Below are 15,191 nucleotides of genomic sequence, written 5' to 3'. Positions count from 1 at the left end.
CCAAAAGGAAGGGTTTATTTTTTTTTGATCCATACAGTAGGTTTGACACTTGTGCTTATCTTTCACCGATTGAGTGCTGTTTCTCGCTGGTGCTGGAGGTATGAGCCGACTCTTCACTGCTCAGTCTCTCTTGATGTGGAAAACCTGTCCTGAGCATCACTTCTTGCCTCACTGTGCACACCAGCCGATCCAGCCTGCAGGGTGCTGGTTCCTGCTGGGTCAAGTCTGGCAACTCCTTGCTGCTTTTGAACCATCTCTCCTTCCCTTTGCCTCTCAGTCAATTCCTCAACTTTGTCTTTGAAGTTTAGGGCTCCTTGATTGACATATATAATCGATTCACTTGTTTTTTGGGGTCTTTGTTGTAAGAGGGACCATAGGAAGCATCTGACTACGCCACCATCTTGGCTGTGCACCTTGACCTGAGCCTTGATGTACAAGTAGACTTCAGATAGATAGTGAGGAAGAGGGTGTACATTAAAGAAAACATTCCAAATCACCAAACCAAACCTATTACCATCGAGTAGATTTTTGACTCATATTGACCCTATAGAACAGAGTAGAACTGCACCATAGGGTAAGGCTGTCTTTATGGAGGCAGACTGCCACATCTTTCCCCTATGGGTAATAGGTGGGTTCGAACCCCTGAACTTTTGGTTAACAGCCTAGTGCTTAACCACTGCACCACCAGGGCTCTTTTATGGCACACTTGGGAGATAGTAAATACATGGTTCAGTCTAGAGCTCCCTGTCCATTATGGTGCATGCTGTATCCTATCCTCCCCACTTACATTCACATATAATGCAATCACCCTTACAGCCTTGCCCACAGTGATTATATTATTTCATTCATACAAAAGAGAAACCTTTCAAATATATTGACATTTGGAAGAAATTATTTGGTCACAACCCTCAAGCCCTTTTGACATTTTTAGAGACATACTTCTTCAAGGTATAAGGAGACTCTTAAACCACTGGTCCCCAAGTCACAACAGAGAAAACATTAGCTCTTGCCTAGGCATGGTTACTAAAATACAGCTACCAACTGGAAACAAAGCCTGTCATGGTGCAAACAAGGACAATTTAGAAATGAACAGAAAGTGTGGGCAGGGAGGAGGAGGAATCTGGAAATGTGAAATTTGATGGGAAAACTGGAGGATTTCATAGAGAAAAGATTTTCTTAATTGAATTTACAAGAACTTTCAGTCTAAAAGATCCCTTTCCAACTAAATATTGATTTCTCTAAAATCGTACCTAACCTAATTTCCAGCAGCATTTTGAAGAAGGCATTTTGCAGAAGACATTTGTAGAATGGAGGAGTCCTGGTAGCACAGTGGTCAAGCACTTGGCTGCTATCTGAAAGGTCAGCGGTTTGAACCCACCATCTGCTCCATGGGAGAAAGATGTGACAGTCTGCTTCTGTAAGATTACAGCCGTGAAAACCCTTTGGAGCCATCCTACTCTGTCATATAGGATCTCTATGAGTCAGAACTGACTCAATGGCAATGATTTTTTTTTTTTAGGGGGTGGGTAAAACATCCATCTTCAACTATTTGAGGTTTTCAGAGGAAATCAGGCAAGGGAAGAGCTGGAATAGTCAAAATACAGACTCTGGAACTATATGCAGCCAAAGCAGAAAAGCTTCCTTCTTTGGAGTTTGACATTGGAGCTATAGCAGAGTGGCTGAGATCACCCTTCATTTACTGTGTAAGATGTACCATGTGGGTGTGACTGGCATGGGTGTTAGACTAGTGGAGATGATGATTTTGGTACTAAATAGATTCAAGTAGTTAATGAATATATATAATTAAAATATATGAATCAGTATTATTTATATTACCTAATCAGTCACTTAGGTTGTGATGATCACATAGACTACAAAATTTTCAAACTTAAAACTCCTAGAAAGTCTATTTATTTGTTTATAAGACAAAGGGTAAAATCAACTGTGAATACAGACTGCAAATATCCACCAGGTTTCATGAATGTGGCCACCTGAACTCCTCACCAGAAACCTGAACTATCACCAACTTTCTGGATGGTATGAAGGGTATTCTGAATCACACATTCCTCAACTCCCTGCTAACTGTATTCCTATTGACAATCATACCTATACTCTATTCCCCATTATTTCATGTAATTTACTCTCAACATTGATTTAATTAGATACCCCCACACACATATGCCCTCTTTAAAGTCCTCTTTCCTTCTATCTCCTTTCAATTTTTGTTCATTTACAATTTGTCCATTGGCCAATTTAAGGAAAATTTCCTATTATGATTCAATTCTCTCTGCTAATCTTTGAGCCCCAAATAGTCCTAACTGCTGGGCCTTTGTATTTTTTGTACAGGTAGCATAGAAGTTCTCTCTTGTAGACTGTCCCATTGAGAGCACACACATTTAGGTCTCAGGTGATCAGCTTAAATGTTGCAAAGATTAAAAGTAATGCTTTAGAACAATTTCACTGTTAAATAGTCAAAATAATTGTTTTCATGCTTAAGTTGTCTGAAAAATATACCCATGCGGAATAGGTTATTTGTTGATTTTTCCCAATCCATACAATGCTATTACACTAAAAAAAGGATTAAAGAGCATTTCCTAGTTTCACTTGGTCAGATTCATGGATGTTTTCTGGCAGGGGTTGATTATTTTTTATATCATCTTCAAAAATTTAGGCCATATAACCAGATGTATTCATATATATCCGTGACTCATTAAAGCGTGTCATCATGAATGTGTCTAAATGTGTCTTAAGGTAATTATTTCTATAATGTTGCTGTTGTTGTTAGGTGGCGTTGAGTTGGTTTCGACTCATAGCAACCCTATGTACAATGAACAAAACACTGCCCGGTCCTGCGCCATCCTCATGATCATTGTTATGCTTGAGCCCATTGTTGCAGTCACTGTGTCAATCCATGTCGTTGACAGTCTTCCTCGTTTTTGCTGACCCTCTACTTTACCAAGCATGATGTCCTTCTCCAAGGACTGGTCCCTCCTGATAACATGTCCAAAGTATGTGAGATGAAGTCTCACCATCCTTGCTTCTAAGGGGCATTCTGGCTGTACTTGTTCCAAGACAGATTTGTTCTTGGAATTACTGGGCAATAGATTACCTATATTTATATAAAGCTGTATGAACAACATTACTACCTATTTTTCATACATTCACCCCTTTCAAAATCCAAGTGTGTGTGTGTGTGTGTGTGTGTGTGTGTGTGAGCATTGATATGCAAGAGAAAGGGCAAGGTTTCTTAACTTCCCTGGACAAAGTCTCATGTATGACTAGATGTCAATCATGCCTGTTTTCTTTTCTTTTTTTAGTAATGGAGAGTCTTGGCTTACAAGAATACCGAGAGTGGGACACTTTGGGTGCTTCATGTTTTTGAAGAAACTGAGGCTTAGAGAGGTGGCAGACAGATGGTGTGATTTCCTAGTCCCCAGAGCAGGTACCAAGCAAATATCTATGTGGAACAATGATCATTTGTCACTCACTCAACCTCGAACATCATACAAAATAGAGGTATCTTTTTAAATATATGTACCAAACTTTAATTTTCATTTCACACGCAAAACTTCTGTACAAAAAGAGGCAAACAGACAAAAACAAAAAACAAAAAAAAAACCCCAAAAGAAAATTACAATAACTTCAGCAAACAACATATGATAATTTTAAAACAGCTTTATGTGTGCCAGTTTTTATAGACGTAGCAGGGAAATTGGGTTCCAAAGTTTTTGGCTCTTTTAAGGTAAAATTCCAATGTTTATTATTGCCATCTACAAAAATTAGTAACTGTCTAGGATAAAAGATTCAATGAGAAATCTCTGAATTATATTGCACAATTGGGATCCAAGATTGAGCATTTTTCCTTTGTAGGGGTATGGAATTATTTTTATTTAACTATGAGGATGTATCAAGTATCTCAGCTTACTGTTAACATCTATGTATCGTGGTGAAGACTGGGAGCAAATGTTGGTGAAGATGATACTAACTAATAGTTAAAAGGTAATATCCAAGACATTCTTTCTGATTGTTAAATACTGTAGCCCTAATGGGTTAGCGCAATTAAAAACATTCATTTCCACTTTTTTTTTTATTTTTTCCAATTCCTACTGGCACATGTAAGGTTTCTGAGAACAAAGTTACAATTTCAAAGCAGCAGTGCATCAGAAAAATGTAATTTTCACCTTGTTGCTTGCCCAGAATAAATATCTGAGCCATGAAAAACACTGTTTATTTGAAAACAATGAGACATCAAATATGAAATATGGTTAACAATGACCTTGATGCTGTCTCTAGCACTTTCCCCTAAACCACCCACAGGTCTCGGACACATGTACATGCAGCACAAATAATTGGGATTTTCCAGGACTTCTAATGCCTGGTGGACAGTCTGTTAAAAGAATTTGTCTCCCACAGTAGCTCTGGAGTGGACTAAAGGTCCATCACCTGCCAGTGATCACAGACATTCAGTTAACCTGTCCTAGTGATAATCAAGGCAACAGTTCAGGCCCTGGGCTTTTCAGAATCCATGTGTTGGTGCTTCTTGGCTATGAGACAAGGTGGCCTGGCTAAACTGGGGTAGGCCAGCAGTCTCTCCCATATGGTTGGTCCCATTTGATAGAAATTCTAATGAAAAATTACAAATGTGCTCAACTATTTACTCTGCTATATATTTTTTTCCTTTTCTTTTAAAAAAATTGACGTATAACCCCTAACATTTTCTCCTTTAACCAGTTGAGAGGCAGCTGTGGTAAAGACACATGACTTGGGTTCAGGTGCCAGGTCTGTGCCTCATGAGCTCTGTGATGGTTTGCAAGCCCTTCCTTCTCTCCAAGCCTTAAATCTCTTCACCTGGTAAAGGAGGAAAATGTACCCAATGCCTGTAAACATTACACGTCTCTGTAATTCTAGTCTTGACAGTTGTTTGCCCAAGTACAACATGTGGCTGCCAAATAGATTTCTTAAACTGAATAGTTACTGAATTTGCTCACCTGGTGTTATCCCATTTTCTACCTTCCTCTAGGGTTTCAGAATCCCTAGGTTCAAAAATATCCCAAAGGCCATCTAGGGTATTTCTGTTCTGATGAGATAACTGTCACCTAAGCAGTCGTACTTGGTCAGTTTGAAAAGCTCCAAGGAAAAGGGCCTGTCTTCTCTTTGCTGACTAGCACTTAGATACAGACCAGGGTATCAGTAGAAATGTACTGTCCTGCCACTTCACTGCATTTCTTTGTTTAAAAAAAAAAAACAAAAACAAAGCAACAAAAAATATTTCTCCCCTTTTCTTGGGAGACTCCAGGGAATGCCTGCAGGCCACTAAAGTCCACAAAGCAATGGTGTCTGACAACTCATTCCTTGGGATGTGGGTAATGATGCTAAACCCTGATGTACCCAGACCCAACTTCGGGACTTTCATTCACTGTCTAGGCTACTCTTTCTTCTATCAGAAATAGACAAGTAATAATACAGGCGAGGCTAAGGGTTTATTTAAGAAGGTCCAGCCCCATCCTGTATTATGTATCCATAGGCCACATGGTGGAAAAGAAAGAGCACGGAGTCAGGACTGAAGTATCCTGGGTTCTGGTCCTACATGGAGGTGATCCTGTGTAATTGGATTCTCTGTGTCTCATTTTTCCAATGGAGGTCAGAGTAGAAGTTTTCCAGGATTTCATTCTATGCCCTTTGATCTACAGAAGAAGAATGACTCAAGGCCTTCCAATGTTGTTAATCATCAAGATAAGGTGGGGTAATGCTTACTAGGCTCTGCTTACTAAAGAAGGAAGGTGGAGTCAGTCATTTTATTGGCTTGTGGCCTTAAAAAGGCTCTTGGAGATTGTCACCCATTTTATAGATGAGGAAAACGAGATGCAGAGAGCTGGAGCAAATTTCCCAAGATCACACTGTAACTCCCTAGTAGGGCAAGGACTAGAATCCAGGTACTCACAAGGCATACAGAGCTTTATATACCACAACAGGCTGGCTATGAGGTGGGGGAGGAGCTGGCTTTTAAATATCAGGCATCTAGAAAGTATAGTTTTGCTTTTTTTCCCCTTCCAATTCCTCCAGTTCTCTGCTACTAACAAAGCGCCCTAGACCTCTGTCTCCGCATAAATGGACCACAGAGAACAGGACTAACTAGTAGGAAGGGTGGGAGTCCGTTGGTGGTGCAAAAGGTTAATGTGCTTGACTGCTAACCAAGAGGTTGGAAGCTTGAGTCCACCCTGTCCAGGTGATCTTCTTCTCAAAGATCAGCCACTGAAAACCCTATGGAACAGAGTTCTACTCTGACACACATGGGGTCGCCATGAGTCAGAATCGACTCGACAACAATCGTTTTTTTTGGGACACTCCCAACACTTAGCAGGGAACTGGAAGGTCAGAAAACATATCCATAATTTCAAAGCCAGTGTTCCATGTCTTTGTCCTCGAAAGCAGGGGGTTGAAGCAGAGCGATGACGGTCCTGTTGTCTGGGTGCCCCTCCTCCCCACCCGCCTCCCACTTCGAAGACAACCACCTTCATCAACCAGCCCAGCTACAGCAGCACACCTACTTATTCCACTTCTTTCTCACTAACATTAAAATACAGGTTCATTTTCCTCTTGCAAAATTAAAAGTGAATGTTAGAGGGGTATAAATCTAGACAGAAAGAGAATACGCTGATGAGTAAAACACGTGCCAACAGAAAACTTGCACGTGTGCTTTGCAGTTTGAGGAAAGAGAGAGGGGCGCGCTGAATTCAAAACACTTGGGCTTGATTCTCCACGCACGCATTTTTCTTTTCTTGGATTCCTCTCCCTCTCTCAGAATAACAGTTGTGTTTCTCATAGCTGAGCCAAGAGAGAAAATTGAATACTTCATGTTTCTATAACTATACTTTCCAGAGAGATAACACATCTAGAATTAAAACACTATCACAAACTATTAGGGATTTCTGATTGTTACAGGTTTGGTTAAAGGACTCTAGTAGCAAAGATTAAAGTCTCCAAAATTTGCCTTTGGAGCAGGGGGTTTCGTTTCAAACATCAAAGGTAAGGCTCTCAAGTCAATTTATGTTGTGCTGGGTTGAGTCAGTTAGGATACAAATTAAGGTCCATATATTTCAGTGTCAAGAAGGAAATGGTTATGTAAATACACAAGTATTAACATCAATCTGTATTAAATTATGTAAACATATACATCTTCTGAGGTCAGTACATAGATCCTCTTCTCCGAGCAGCGCTCTACTGAAGCATTGCACGAATCTGTTTGGAAGTTGATTCATCATTCAAGTGCTTTGTAGTGAACCTGGATGGAGAGAGGGATGGAGGTCAGTGTGCAAAGAGTGCTCGACCAAAGCTTCAGTAATGACTCGTCAGCCCATCTTTACCCTGGGAAACACAATTGATATTTATAAATCAAGCTTTGGATTGGTTCTTAAGACAAAGAGCCACACTTCAATGCCCAGAGTATTCTCAGGCAGATTTAATAGCTGATTCTTCCTTCCAAAGGAATTTTGTATTCGGGTTATTGAACAAGTAGATCTTTCACCTAATCAAATAATTACACAGAAGAGATGTTAAGAATCTCATTTTCTGGGGAGGAAGTCTTCACTTGATTGAGTGCAGAATATTAAGCATCTAGGCTTTGCCTGCAAGGTCACAAATTTCAAAATATGTATTATCATAGCAAACTAACTCAAACTTACAAGTTTACAGTTTCCTAAATTGTGGCAACTCTTATCCTCGTTGCCACCACAAGGGGGCAAATATGCAGGTAAACAAACAAACCAAAAAAAAAGTGGTGCAAACGTGCATCCAAATATCAACCTGGTTTAGAAATAGTTTATGAAAAGAGGGGAAAGGGGAATTAGCATGTAATAAAATCTTGACCATGTTCTAGACATTTGGTCTAAGTTTTCATTTAAATCCTCACAAGTTATAACTGCAAGAGAAGTTACTGCTTCCATTTTACAGATGAGAAAATTGAGGTTCACAAAGGTTAAATGACCCACTTCAGATTGCACAGCTAGCAATTTGTGATTTGTGAACAGTTTGTGATTTCTGATTCGAACCTAGATCTGGCTGTCTTGAAAGCCTGTGCTGTTTTCACTTCATCACAGTGTCTACAGGAGACACAAATTCCAACACTAAGAACTCAACACCTAACACCTTGCTCTCAGTGAAGTCTTGCTTGACTGAATGACGCTTTGGAAAATTCTAAAGCTTCAGAAGCTAAAGTCTTTTTATTGCATGTGGAAAGCCAGCCTAGGGTAAAATGGACACCAATGGAGGAAGTCTTTGATTACTCATACAATCTGGAAGGCTCTTATGGTGAAGCTACGTCTGTTCTGGAGCATGATGACTCAACAGCTCCTCAAAATAGCATCAACCTCAGTGTCTGGTTTATTTCTTTCATGTGCATCTCATTTTCTTCATTTATTAAATGGGGATAATAGACTAGCCTTGCCTATCTGAGCTGTGATGATTAAATGAGACATTATGATTGGAAGTAGCGTATTAAACATAAATGCTGTATGAATGTATGTAGAGGATTATCGATCACTCATCCATTCCACTTATACTTATTGAACACTTCCTGCCTACACAACACTGAGTGGAACTAGGGAAATCAAAGATGAATAAGACAGCAGGAACCTTAAGCCTTTGAGACTGTGATCCAGTGTTGGAATGAGCTGCATTGCAGCAGTGATTCAACACTGTGTGGATGTATTAACAACTGAAAAAATAAGAATCCCTTCCCTGAAGTAAATTAAGCCAAACACAGCTGTGGAAAGCATGAAGGTTCCTGCGCACTAGTTTTTAGCAGTTAGCATCTGGAACAAGCCACAGCTGACCAAATGCTCAGCATCTGGACAGTGTAGAGCAGGGTTCTCAACTCCGGCTGCACGTGGAAATCACCTAAGGAGCTTTGGAACAACAAGAAACTGTGTGCCTGGGCCCCTTCCTCAGAGATTCTGATTCATCTGGTCTGAGGTGGAGCCTCAGCATCCGTGTTTCTAAAAGCTTCCCGTGTAATTCTCATGTGTAGAGCTGGAGACGGCTGGTGAAGGGGAAAGAGAGACTCTTCGGAAAATGAGGCCACTAATCACAAACCACTGTGCCCATGACCTGTGGGGTCAAAGAGACTGGGGTTTAAGTCCTAGCTTTGCCATTTACTGCATGCCTTTTGGCAAGTTACTTGACTTTGCTAAACCTCAATTTCTTTCATCTGTAAAAAAGAGATGATTAAAAATGATGCTGACCTCATCAAGTGGTTGGAAAGCTAAAAGTGCCAGAAAACACAAAGGGTTAAGCCTGGTGCTCTAACCCTTGGTGGCAAACAGCATGCTAAATGTGCCACAGATCTGCAGGGGAGCTGTCCCGTGGTCAGTGGCCGGGGCTCACCTGAGGGCGTTCAGCAGACCCTCCACACTGTCCGGGGCCTGTTCCTTCAAAACCTTTATGCAGCCTTTCATCTACGAAGAGAAAACACAAGGTTTTTTTTTTAGCATCTTGGTAATTCCATCCATAATATTACCTATCCATAATAGCATCTGTCTATGATAATGTTGCAAGGAGCTCTGGTGGCACAATGGTTAAGCACTTGGCTGCTAACTGAAGGGTCAGCAGTTGGAACCTACCAGCCACTCCTTGGGAGAAAGATGTGGTAGTCTGCTTCCGTAAAGATTATCCTAACCAAACCAAACCCACTGCCATCGGGTCGATTCTGACTCACAGCGACCCCACAGGGTTTCCAAGGCTGTAAATCCCTACGGAAGCAAACTGGCATATCTTTCTCCCGCAGAGCCACTGGTGATTTTGAACTGCCGACCTTTTGATTAATCGTCGATCGCTTTAACCATCTTGCTACCACAGCTCCTTCCGTAAAGACTGCAGCCTTGGAAACCCTGGGGAGGCAGTTCTACTCTGCTCTATAGGGTCACTATGAGTTGGGACTGACTTGATGGCAGTGGGTTTGGTTTTTTGGTTTCATGATAATGTCACATTATTTCTGTCCATAGACATCTAACACAGGAATGATCAACAGACCTTTCTACCCCCTCAGGTTGGTGAGGTGCTCCTCCAAAATTCTGTACTGTTCTGAATCATACTACTTTTCACACTATACTGCAGCTGTATATTTTACTTGTCTGGTATTTGGGGACAAAGACTTGAGACTTTGATCTTGTCTTTGTACTCTGGGAGCCAAGTGCAAGGCTTTCCCTGTAGCGGTGCTCAGCTAATATTTACTCCATGAATTAAAATCTGAAAATTTTTATACCATCTCTCTGCCCAGAATGCTCTCCCTCCCTCAGCTATTTGACTGGCAAACCCTTAACCATATTTTTAGGACTCAGCTAAAGGTCACCAACTCTAGGAAGCCCTTCCTGACCTCACTGCCCCCACCAGGTAGTAGTAACCACCACATTTGTGTTCTCGATATGCAGTTCTGTCCATCTAAATGCCTGCCGCCACCTCCATTTTGTCTGCCTACTAATCCTTCAAGACTCAGCTCAAAGGTCATATCCTTCTAACTTGTTGCAGTCAAATGTTTTATCTTTGTTCGTATTTCAACAGCACTGAACATCGTATTTTGGCATTTATTATAGAGCCTTGGAAATCTTAGTGCCCAAATTAATTTATCTCCCTCACAAGGCTCTACACTCCCAGAGGTGCCGATCTACATCTTAATCATCTGTGAGAGGCAGTAAAAAACAGTTGTTAAGAATGTGAACCATATGGAGGCACAATGGCTGGGTTTCACCCCAGCTTGTTAGTTTAGTATCCCTGGGAACATAGGCAAGTTTATTAGCTTTTTGTGCCTTTGGAATACAATTTGTTCATAATTTGGGAAGTACATGAAAACTAAATTTATATAGATTGCATTATATTATGCATATTCTCTAGTGGGTTTTTTGGCAAAGCAAGACTTTCTGCAAAGATGAGAATCACTCATTTTAGACTCAGAAGTTCATGTAGTATATTGGATTTGGTTATACTAAGAGCCTCTTTTACAATGACACTTAGAAACAAGTATTTTCTGTGGGTCAAATTCTCACATATCAAAGTTTTATCTCAAAGGCCTGATAAGTCCTGACAGATTGATGGAGGCAGCCAAGAGCACAGGGTTGAGAATTATCTGGGGGTCACATATAGGCTCACCAAGAAAGAATGTTGTGGTCAATTAGAGATGTCTGTCATGGGTGCAGGAGGGGAGAGGCTACAGCAAGCCAGGTAAGGGTACCCCAGACCTGCTTGGTTCCAGGGATGGGATAAGGCCCAGGGATGAAGAGATATGGTTCCCCTCCCAAAGGAGCCCATGGACCACTGACAGAAAAGAGATAAATAACTCATTATCCTACTGTGATGAATCATCATATAAAACAAGCCTAAGGGGCAGTGGGAACAGAGATATAAGAAAGGGATGAAAGACCAGTGAGTACAGTTTGGGGATTTCTAGTTCTATTCCAGGATTATTACAGCATTGGGCTCAAAGTAGGGAATACCAGGATGTAGCCAGGGATGTAGACAAGGCGAGATCACATGCAAGTTTAATATCATGTTAGGACGTTTGGGACCTTTACCTATAGAAAATGGAGAAGCCTTGAGAGGTGATAAACAATCTGATAATGTGGTTAATATGGAAAGGGATCAGAAGGAAGCAAGACTGGTGATAGGGAGGCCAGTTAGGAGGTGCAGGGAGAGCCTTTGAGGGTATGGAGTATACAGAAGCAGTAGGCATGGAGAAGGGAGGGATGGGTAGATTAATCTGAGACAGATTCCATAGGGCTTGATGACTGACAGGGCGTGGGAATTGATGGAACGGGAGGAAGTTAGAATAATCCCTAGGTTTCTGCCTTAGAGACGGGTTGGATGATGGTAGAACACCTGAGGCAGGGAACCCAAGAGGAGGGGCAGGATAACATTTAGTTTGGGGCATGCCATGTTTCAGGTGTTCAGAAGAAGTGGGGTCTAGAGTTCTGGGTGAGGTTTGAGCGGGGACAAAGATCATTTCATGAGACTCTAAGGAAATCAGCTGAAAACAACATCTTACCAAGACTGCTTTTCCTGGCACCCAAGATTGCCATCTATTCTCCTGCTGGCACTCTGACATCTCCCTCTGCCTAGAGTACACTTCCTTTCATCTGCCCATTTGAGAAAATCCTACACCCTCTTTGAGGCCCACCTCAAACATCGCCCTCTGGCCCCTGCCTGCATCTGCCTCTAAGCAGATGCGTTTCCCTCTCAACTGGGTTACAAGAGCTCACCATGCATCTGTTTGGCCCTTCAGGTCATGCTCTTTGGAAGTGCATATACAGTATTTATTCCAGGGTCTGACAAATCAATACCTGTTTATTCACAGTTGATGTTGATACTCTAAAGATTTATAAACACAGTGCTTGTAACTACTGACTTAGAAATAGACTAACATCTGGGAGAAGACCCTTTATATCATTAAAGGAAATGGGCCACCTTGAATATAGTTGAGCTAAGCAAATCGGAAACTTTCTTGGAGACACATGTAACCTTCAATATGAACAAACCTTTCTTAATGAGACCTGCATGCACAAGTAGACTTCATCAAGACTGTGTGTGGCTAGATTTCACATTATATACCATTAGTGAGCTCAACAGAAATACTCAGTAAATGACATGTAAAACCAAGTGTTTAAAGATTAGGGCACAGATACAACTGTACCCAGTGTCCTTTTAATGGTTAACTCTGTGACAAATTAAAAAAAAACAAAAAAACTTTGGTAAATTGGAATGTCCTTTGATTAAACCAAAAACAAAACCAAACCCATTGCTGTTGAGTTGATTCCAACTCATAGTGACCCTATAGGACAAAGCAGAACTTCCCCATAGGGTTTCCAAGGCTGTAATCTTTACGGAAGCAGACTGTCATATTGTTCTCCGGCAGAGCGGCTGGTGGGTTCAAATCACTGACCTTTCAGTTAGCAGCTGAGCGCTTAACCACTGCACCACCAGGACTCCTTGTCCTATGATTACCAGGTACTAAACTCAATATACATTCAAATGATAGTTATAAAGTTACTCAAAGAGTTATTTATACTCAATCTACAGTATAAAAACGTTAAAGCCTCACACAGAATACAATAAATATATTTATTTAAGAAAAAAAAAGTCCATGATATAGTAAATGAATTAAATGCACTTTAAAATGACATGTATAGCATGCTCCTAATTTGTTAAGTACATACAAACAGACAGACACACAAACATCTACATAAGAAGAAGGGACACATGTACGTTGACTTATTAACAGTGGTCATCTGTCAGTGGTGGGGTTATGAGAGATACATTTAATTTTCTGTATTTTTCAAATTTTCTATAACAGCTACTTATTCTCTTTGCAAACAGAAAGTAATTCTATTAAAAATGTCATAAGTGGTGATAGCTGAACAACATGATGAAAATATTGAATATCACTGAACTGTATGTGTGAAGATTGTTGAAATGACAGATGCTTTGTTATCTATATATCACAATAAAAAAAGACAATACTTCATTAAAAAACATAAAAGAAATGTCATAAGGACCCTCTGAAGAGCCATGCCCAGCTCTGCTGGGGACTCAGAGCCTCAAAGTGAATAATCCAAGTTGCATTTTTCATTGATACTTAAGTTCCTTGTATTTTGCAGAACCCTGGCCATTCTGGGCGTTTTGACTTTCTACACCGTGCTAGAGCATCAGAGATGCTATTCTGAACAGGGGAATGAACTTCGCCATGTCAGCACAAGTTAGTAAGTTAGTAAAAAGAGTTTTTAAATTAATCCAATGGATACACTATGGGGTTTGGTGCTGTTAGCAAATTCTGGGCTAAGGGGATGTATGCTTTATTCCACAATCAACAAGAAAGCTTCAGAGTCATGCGTTTTCTAATTATATTCATTCAAAACAATCTCTACGGAACATCTATTGAGTGCTATGCACTATGTGCCAGGGACTGTGCTAGGGAGTAGAAGAGACATTAGATTTATAAATAATGGTTTCTGCCCTTTTGACAAAGAGCTTAGAGTCTGTGAGGGAGTTAGAAAACACAAAATGGTAAGTGCTTTGGGGGCCAGAGAGAAGCAAGGCTTTGACCCATGTAGGACACAGGAACTGTATCCCTAGATGAGGTGACGTTTGAGAAGTGTTTTAGAGGATTTTGCCTCTCAGAGAAGAGGGAGGGTGTGCTGGGCAGGAGGGAGGGCTCAAGCACACTCAGGATGACAAGGCATAGAAATTGGGTGGAGCAAAAGGTAGGAAGTGGTGGGACATGAAGCTGAAAGGTCGTCTGGGATCTGACTGAGGAGTCTTGTAATCCAGTATGTCCCAACTCGTTTCACATTAAGGCATGTATTATGTGTGTGTGTGTGTGTGTGTGTGTGTGTGTGTGTGTGTTTGTGTGTGTGTCACACTGGGTAAATGGGTAAATGAAAGGGGTAGCTTAAAGCTAAGTGACTGTTGGTCTTCTCGGCTGCACCAAGGGCTGAGGGAATCAGCATCTTGGCATCTCGGCTACCCTTTGGAGGTGGGGATGTTTCGCTGTAAGCACACAGAGAAGACTGGACTTCTTGCCATGAAGACAACTGCCACAAGTGGGGTTGTATCCTGGAAAGACTACTCGCAGTGGAGGGAGGAGTAGAGAGGGGGGAAGCAAGGTCTGTTTGGCACCATTCTCACGCGCTTATTTGGAAAGCCCACTCCTTAGCTGTTCTTACATCAATCTTGGACGTCTTGCAGAAAGCTCCTACAGGGTGGACGTGGTCATAGAGGATAATGACGCCCACCATCACCCTCATGCAGAACATCAGTGTTTCCTCACTGGTAAACCTACTCCTGTATTCCCTGGAAGAGAGGGGAGATGGCAGCAGTGTTACTTCCTTGTCGGCACATGCTCACCTTCAGCCCCACAACTGGCTACTTTAAACTCCTTCAATCCTCTCTTGAGAACAATCCCAGACCTGCAACGACTGGGTTAATATGCTCTTAAAGAAACCCATGATGATAATTCTCCCTGAATCTATCCAACCAGCAATTCAGTGTGAAAATAAGGTAAATTAGAGGGCAGTAAATTCTCTTCTCTTCTGCCCTTCAGCAGGCCGGCTGATCATGTACACCACTCCCGTGCCCATCAATCCTGAATATTTTATAGCGGGTCCCTCTGGTTGTCCACGATTATAGAGAATAATGGCTTCATTACGGAG

The 15,191-nt window shown here is 41.3% G+C and overlaps 1 protein-coding gene across 5 annotated transcripts in view; it reads right to left on the bottom strand.

The window, feature by feature from the left end:
• Nucleotides 1–4,024: 4,024 nt before the first annotated feature.
• CYRIA (CYFIP related Rac1 interactor A) overlaps nt 4,025–15,191 on the bottom strand; it is a 125,917-nt gene continuing 114,750 nt past the window's right edge. For all 5 annotated transcript variants that reach the window (XM_023728236.1, XM_023728235.1, XM_004373041.2 and 2 more), the window contains 3 exons: nt 14,706–14,832; nt 9,382–9,452; nt 4,025–7,282 (listed from right to left, as the gene is read on the bottom strand). In XM_023728236.1, the coding sequence (XP_023584004.1) occupies nt 7,219–7,282; nt 9,382–9,452; nt 14,706–14,832 (262 nt within the window). In that variant the 3' untranslated portion in view covers nt 4,025–7,218. The remainder of the gene's footprint in view (nt 7,283–9,381; nt 9,453–14,705; nt 14,833–15,191) is intronic.

This window comes from Trichechus manatus, unplaced genomic scaffold (assembly GCF_000243295.1).
Source record: "Trichechus manatus latirostris isolate Lorelei unplaced genomic scaffold, TriManLat1.0 scaffold00023, whole genome shotgun sequence".
NCBI classification, from domain to species: domain Eukaryota; kingdom Metazoa; phylum Chordata; class Mammalia; order Sirenia; family Trichechidae; genus Trichechus; species Trichechus manatus.
Note: the sequence above shows the minus strand (reverse complement) of the source record. Positions and strands in the feature narration are given on the sequence as shown.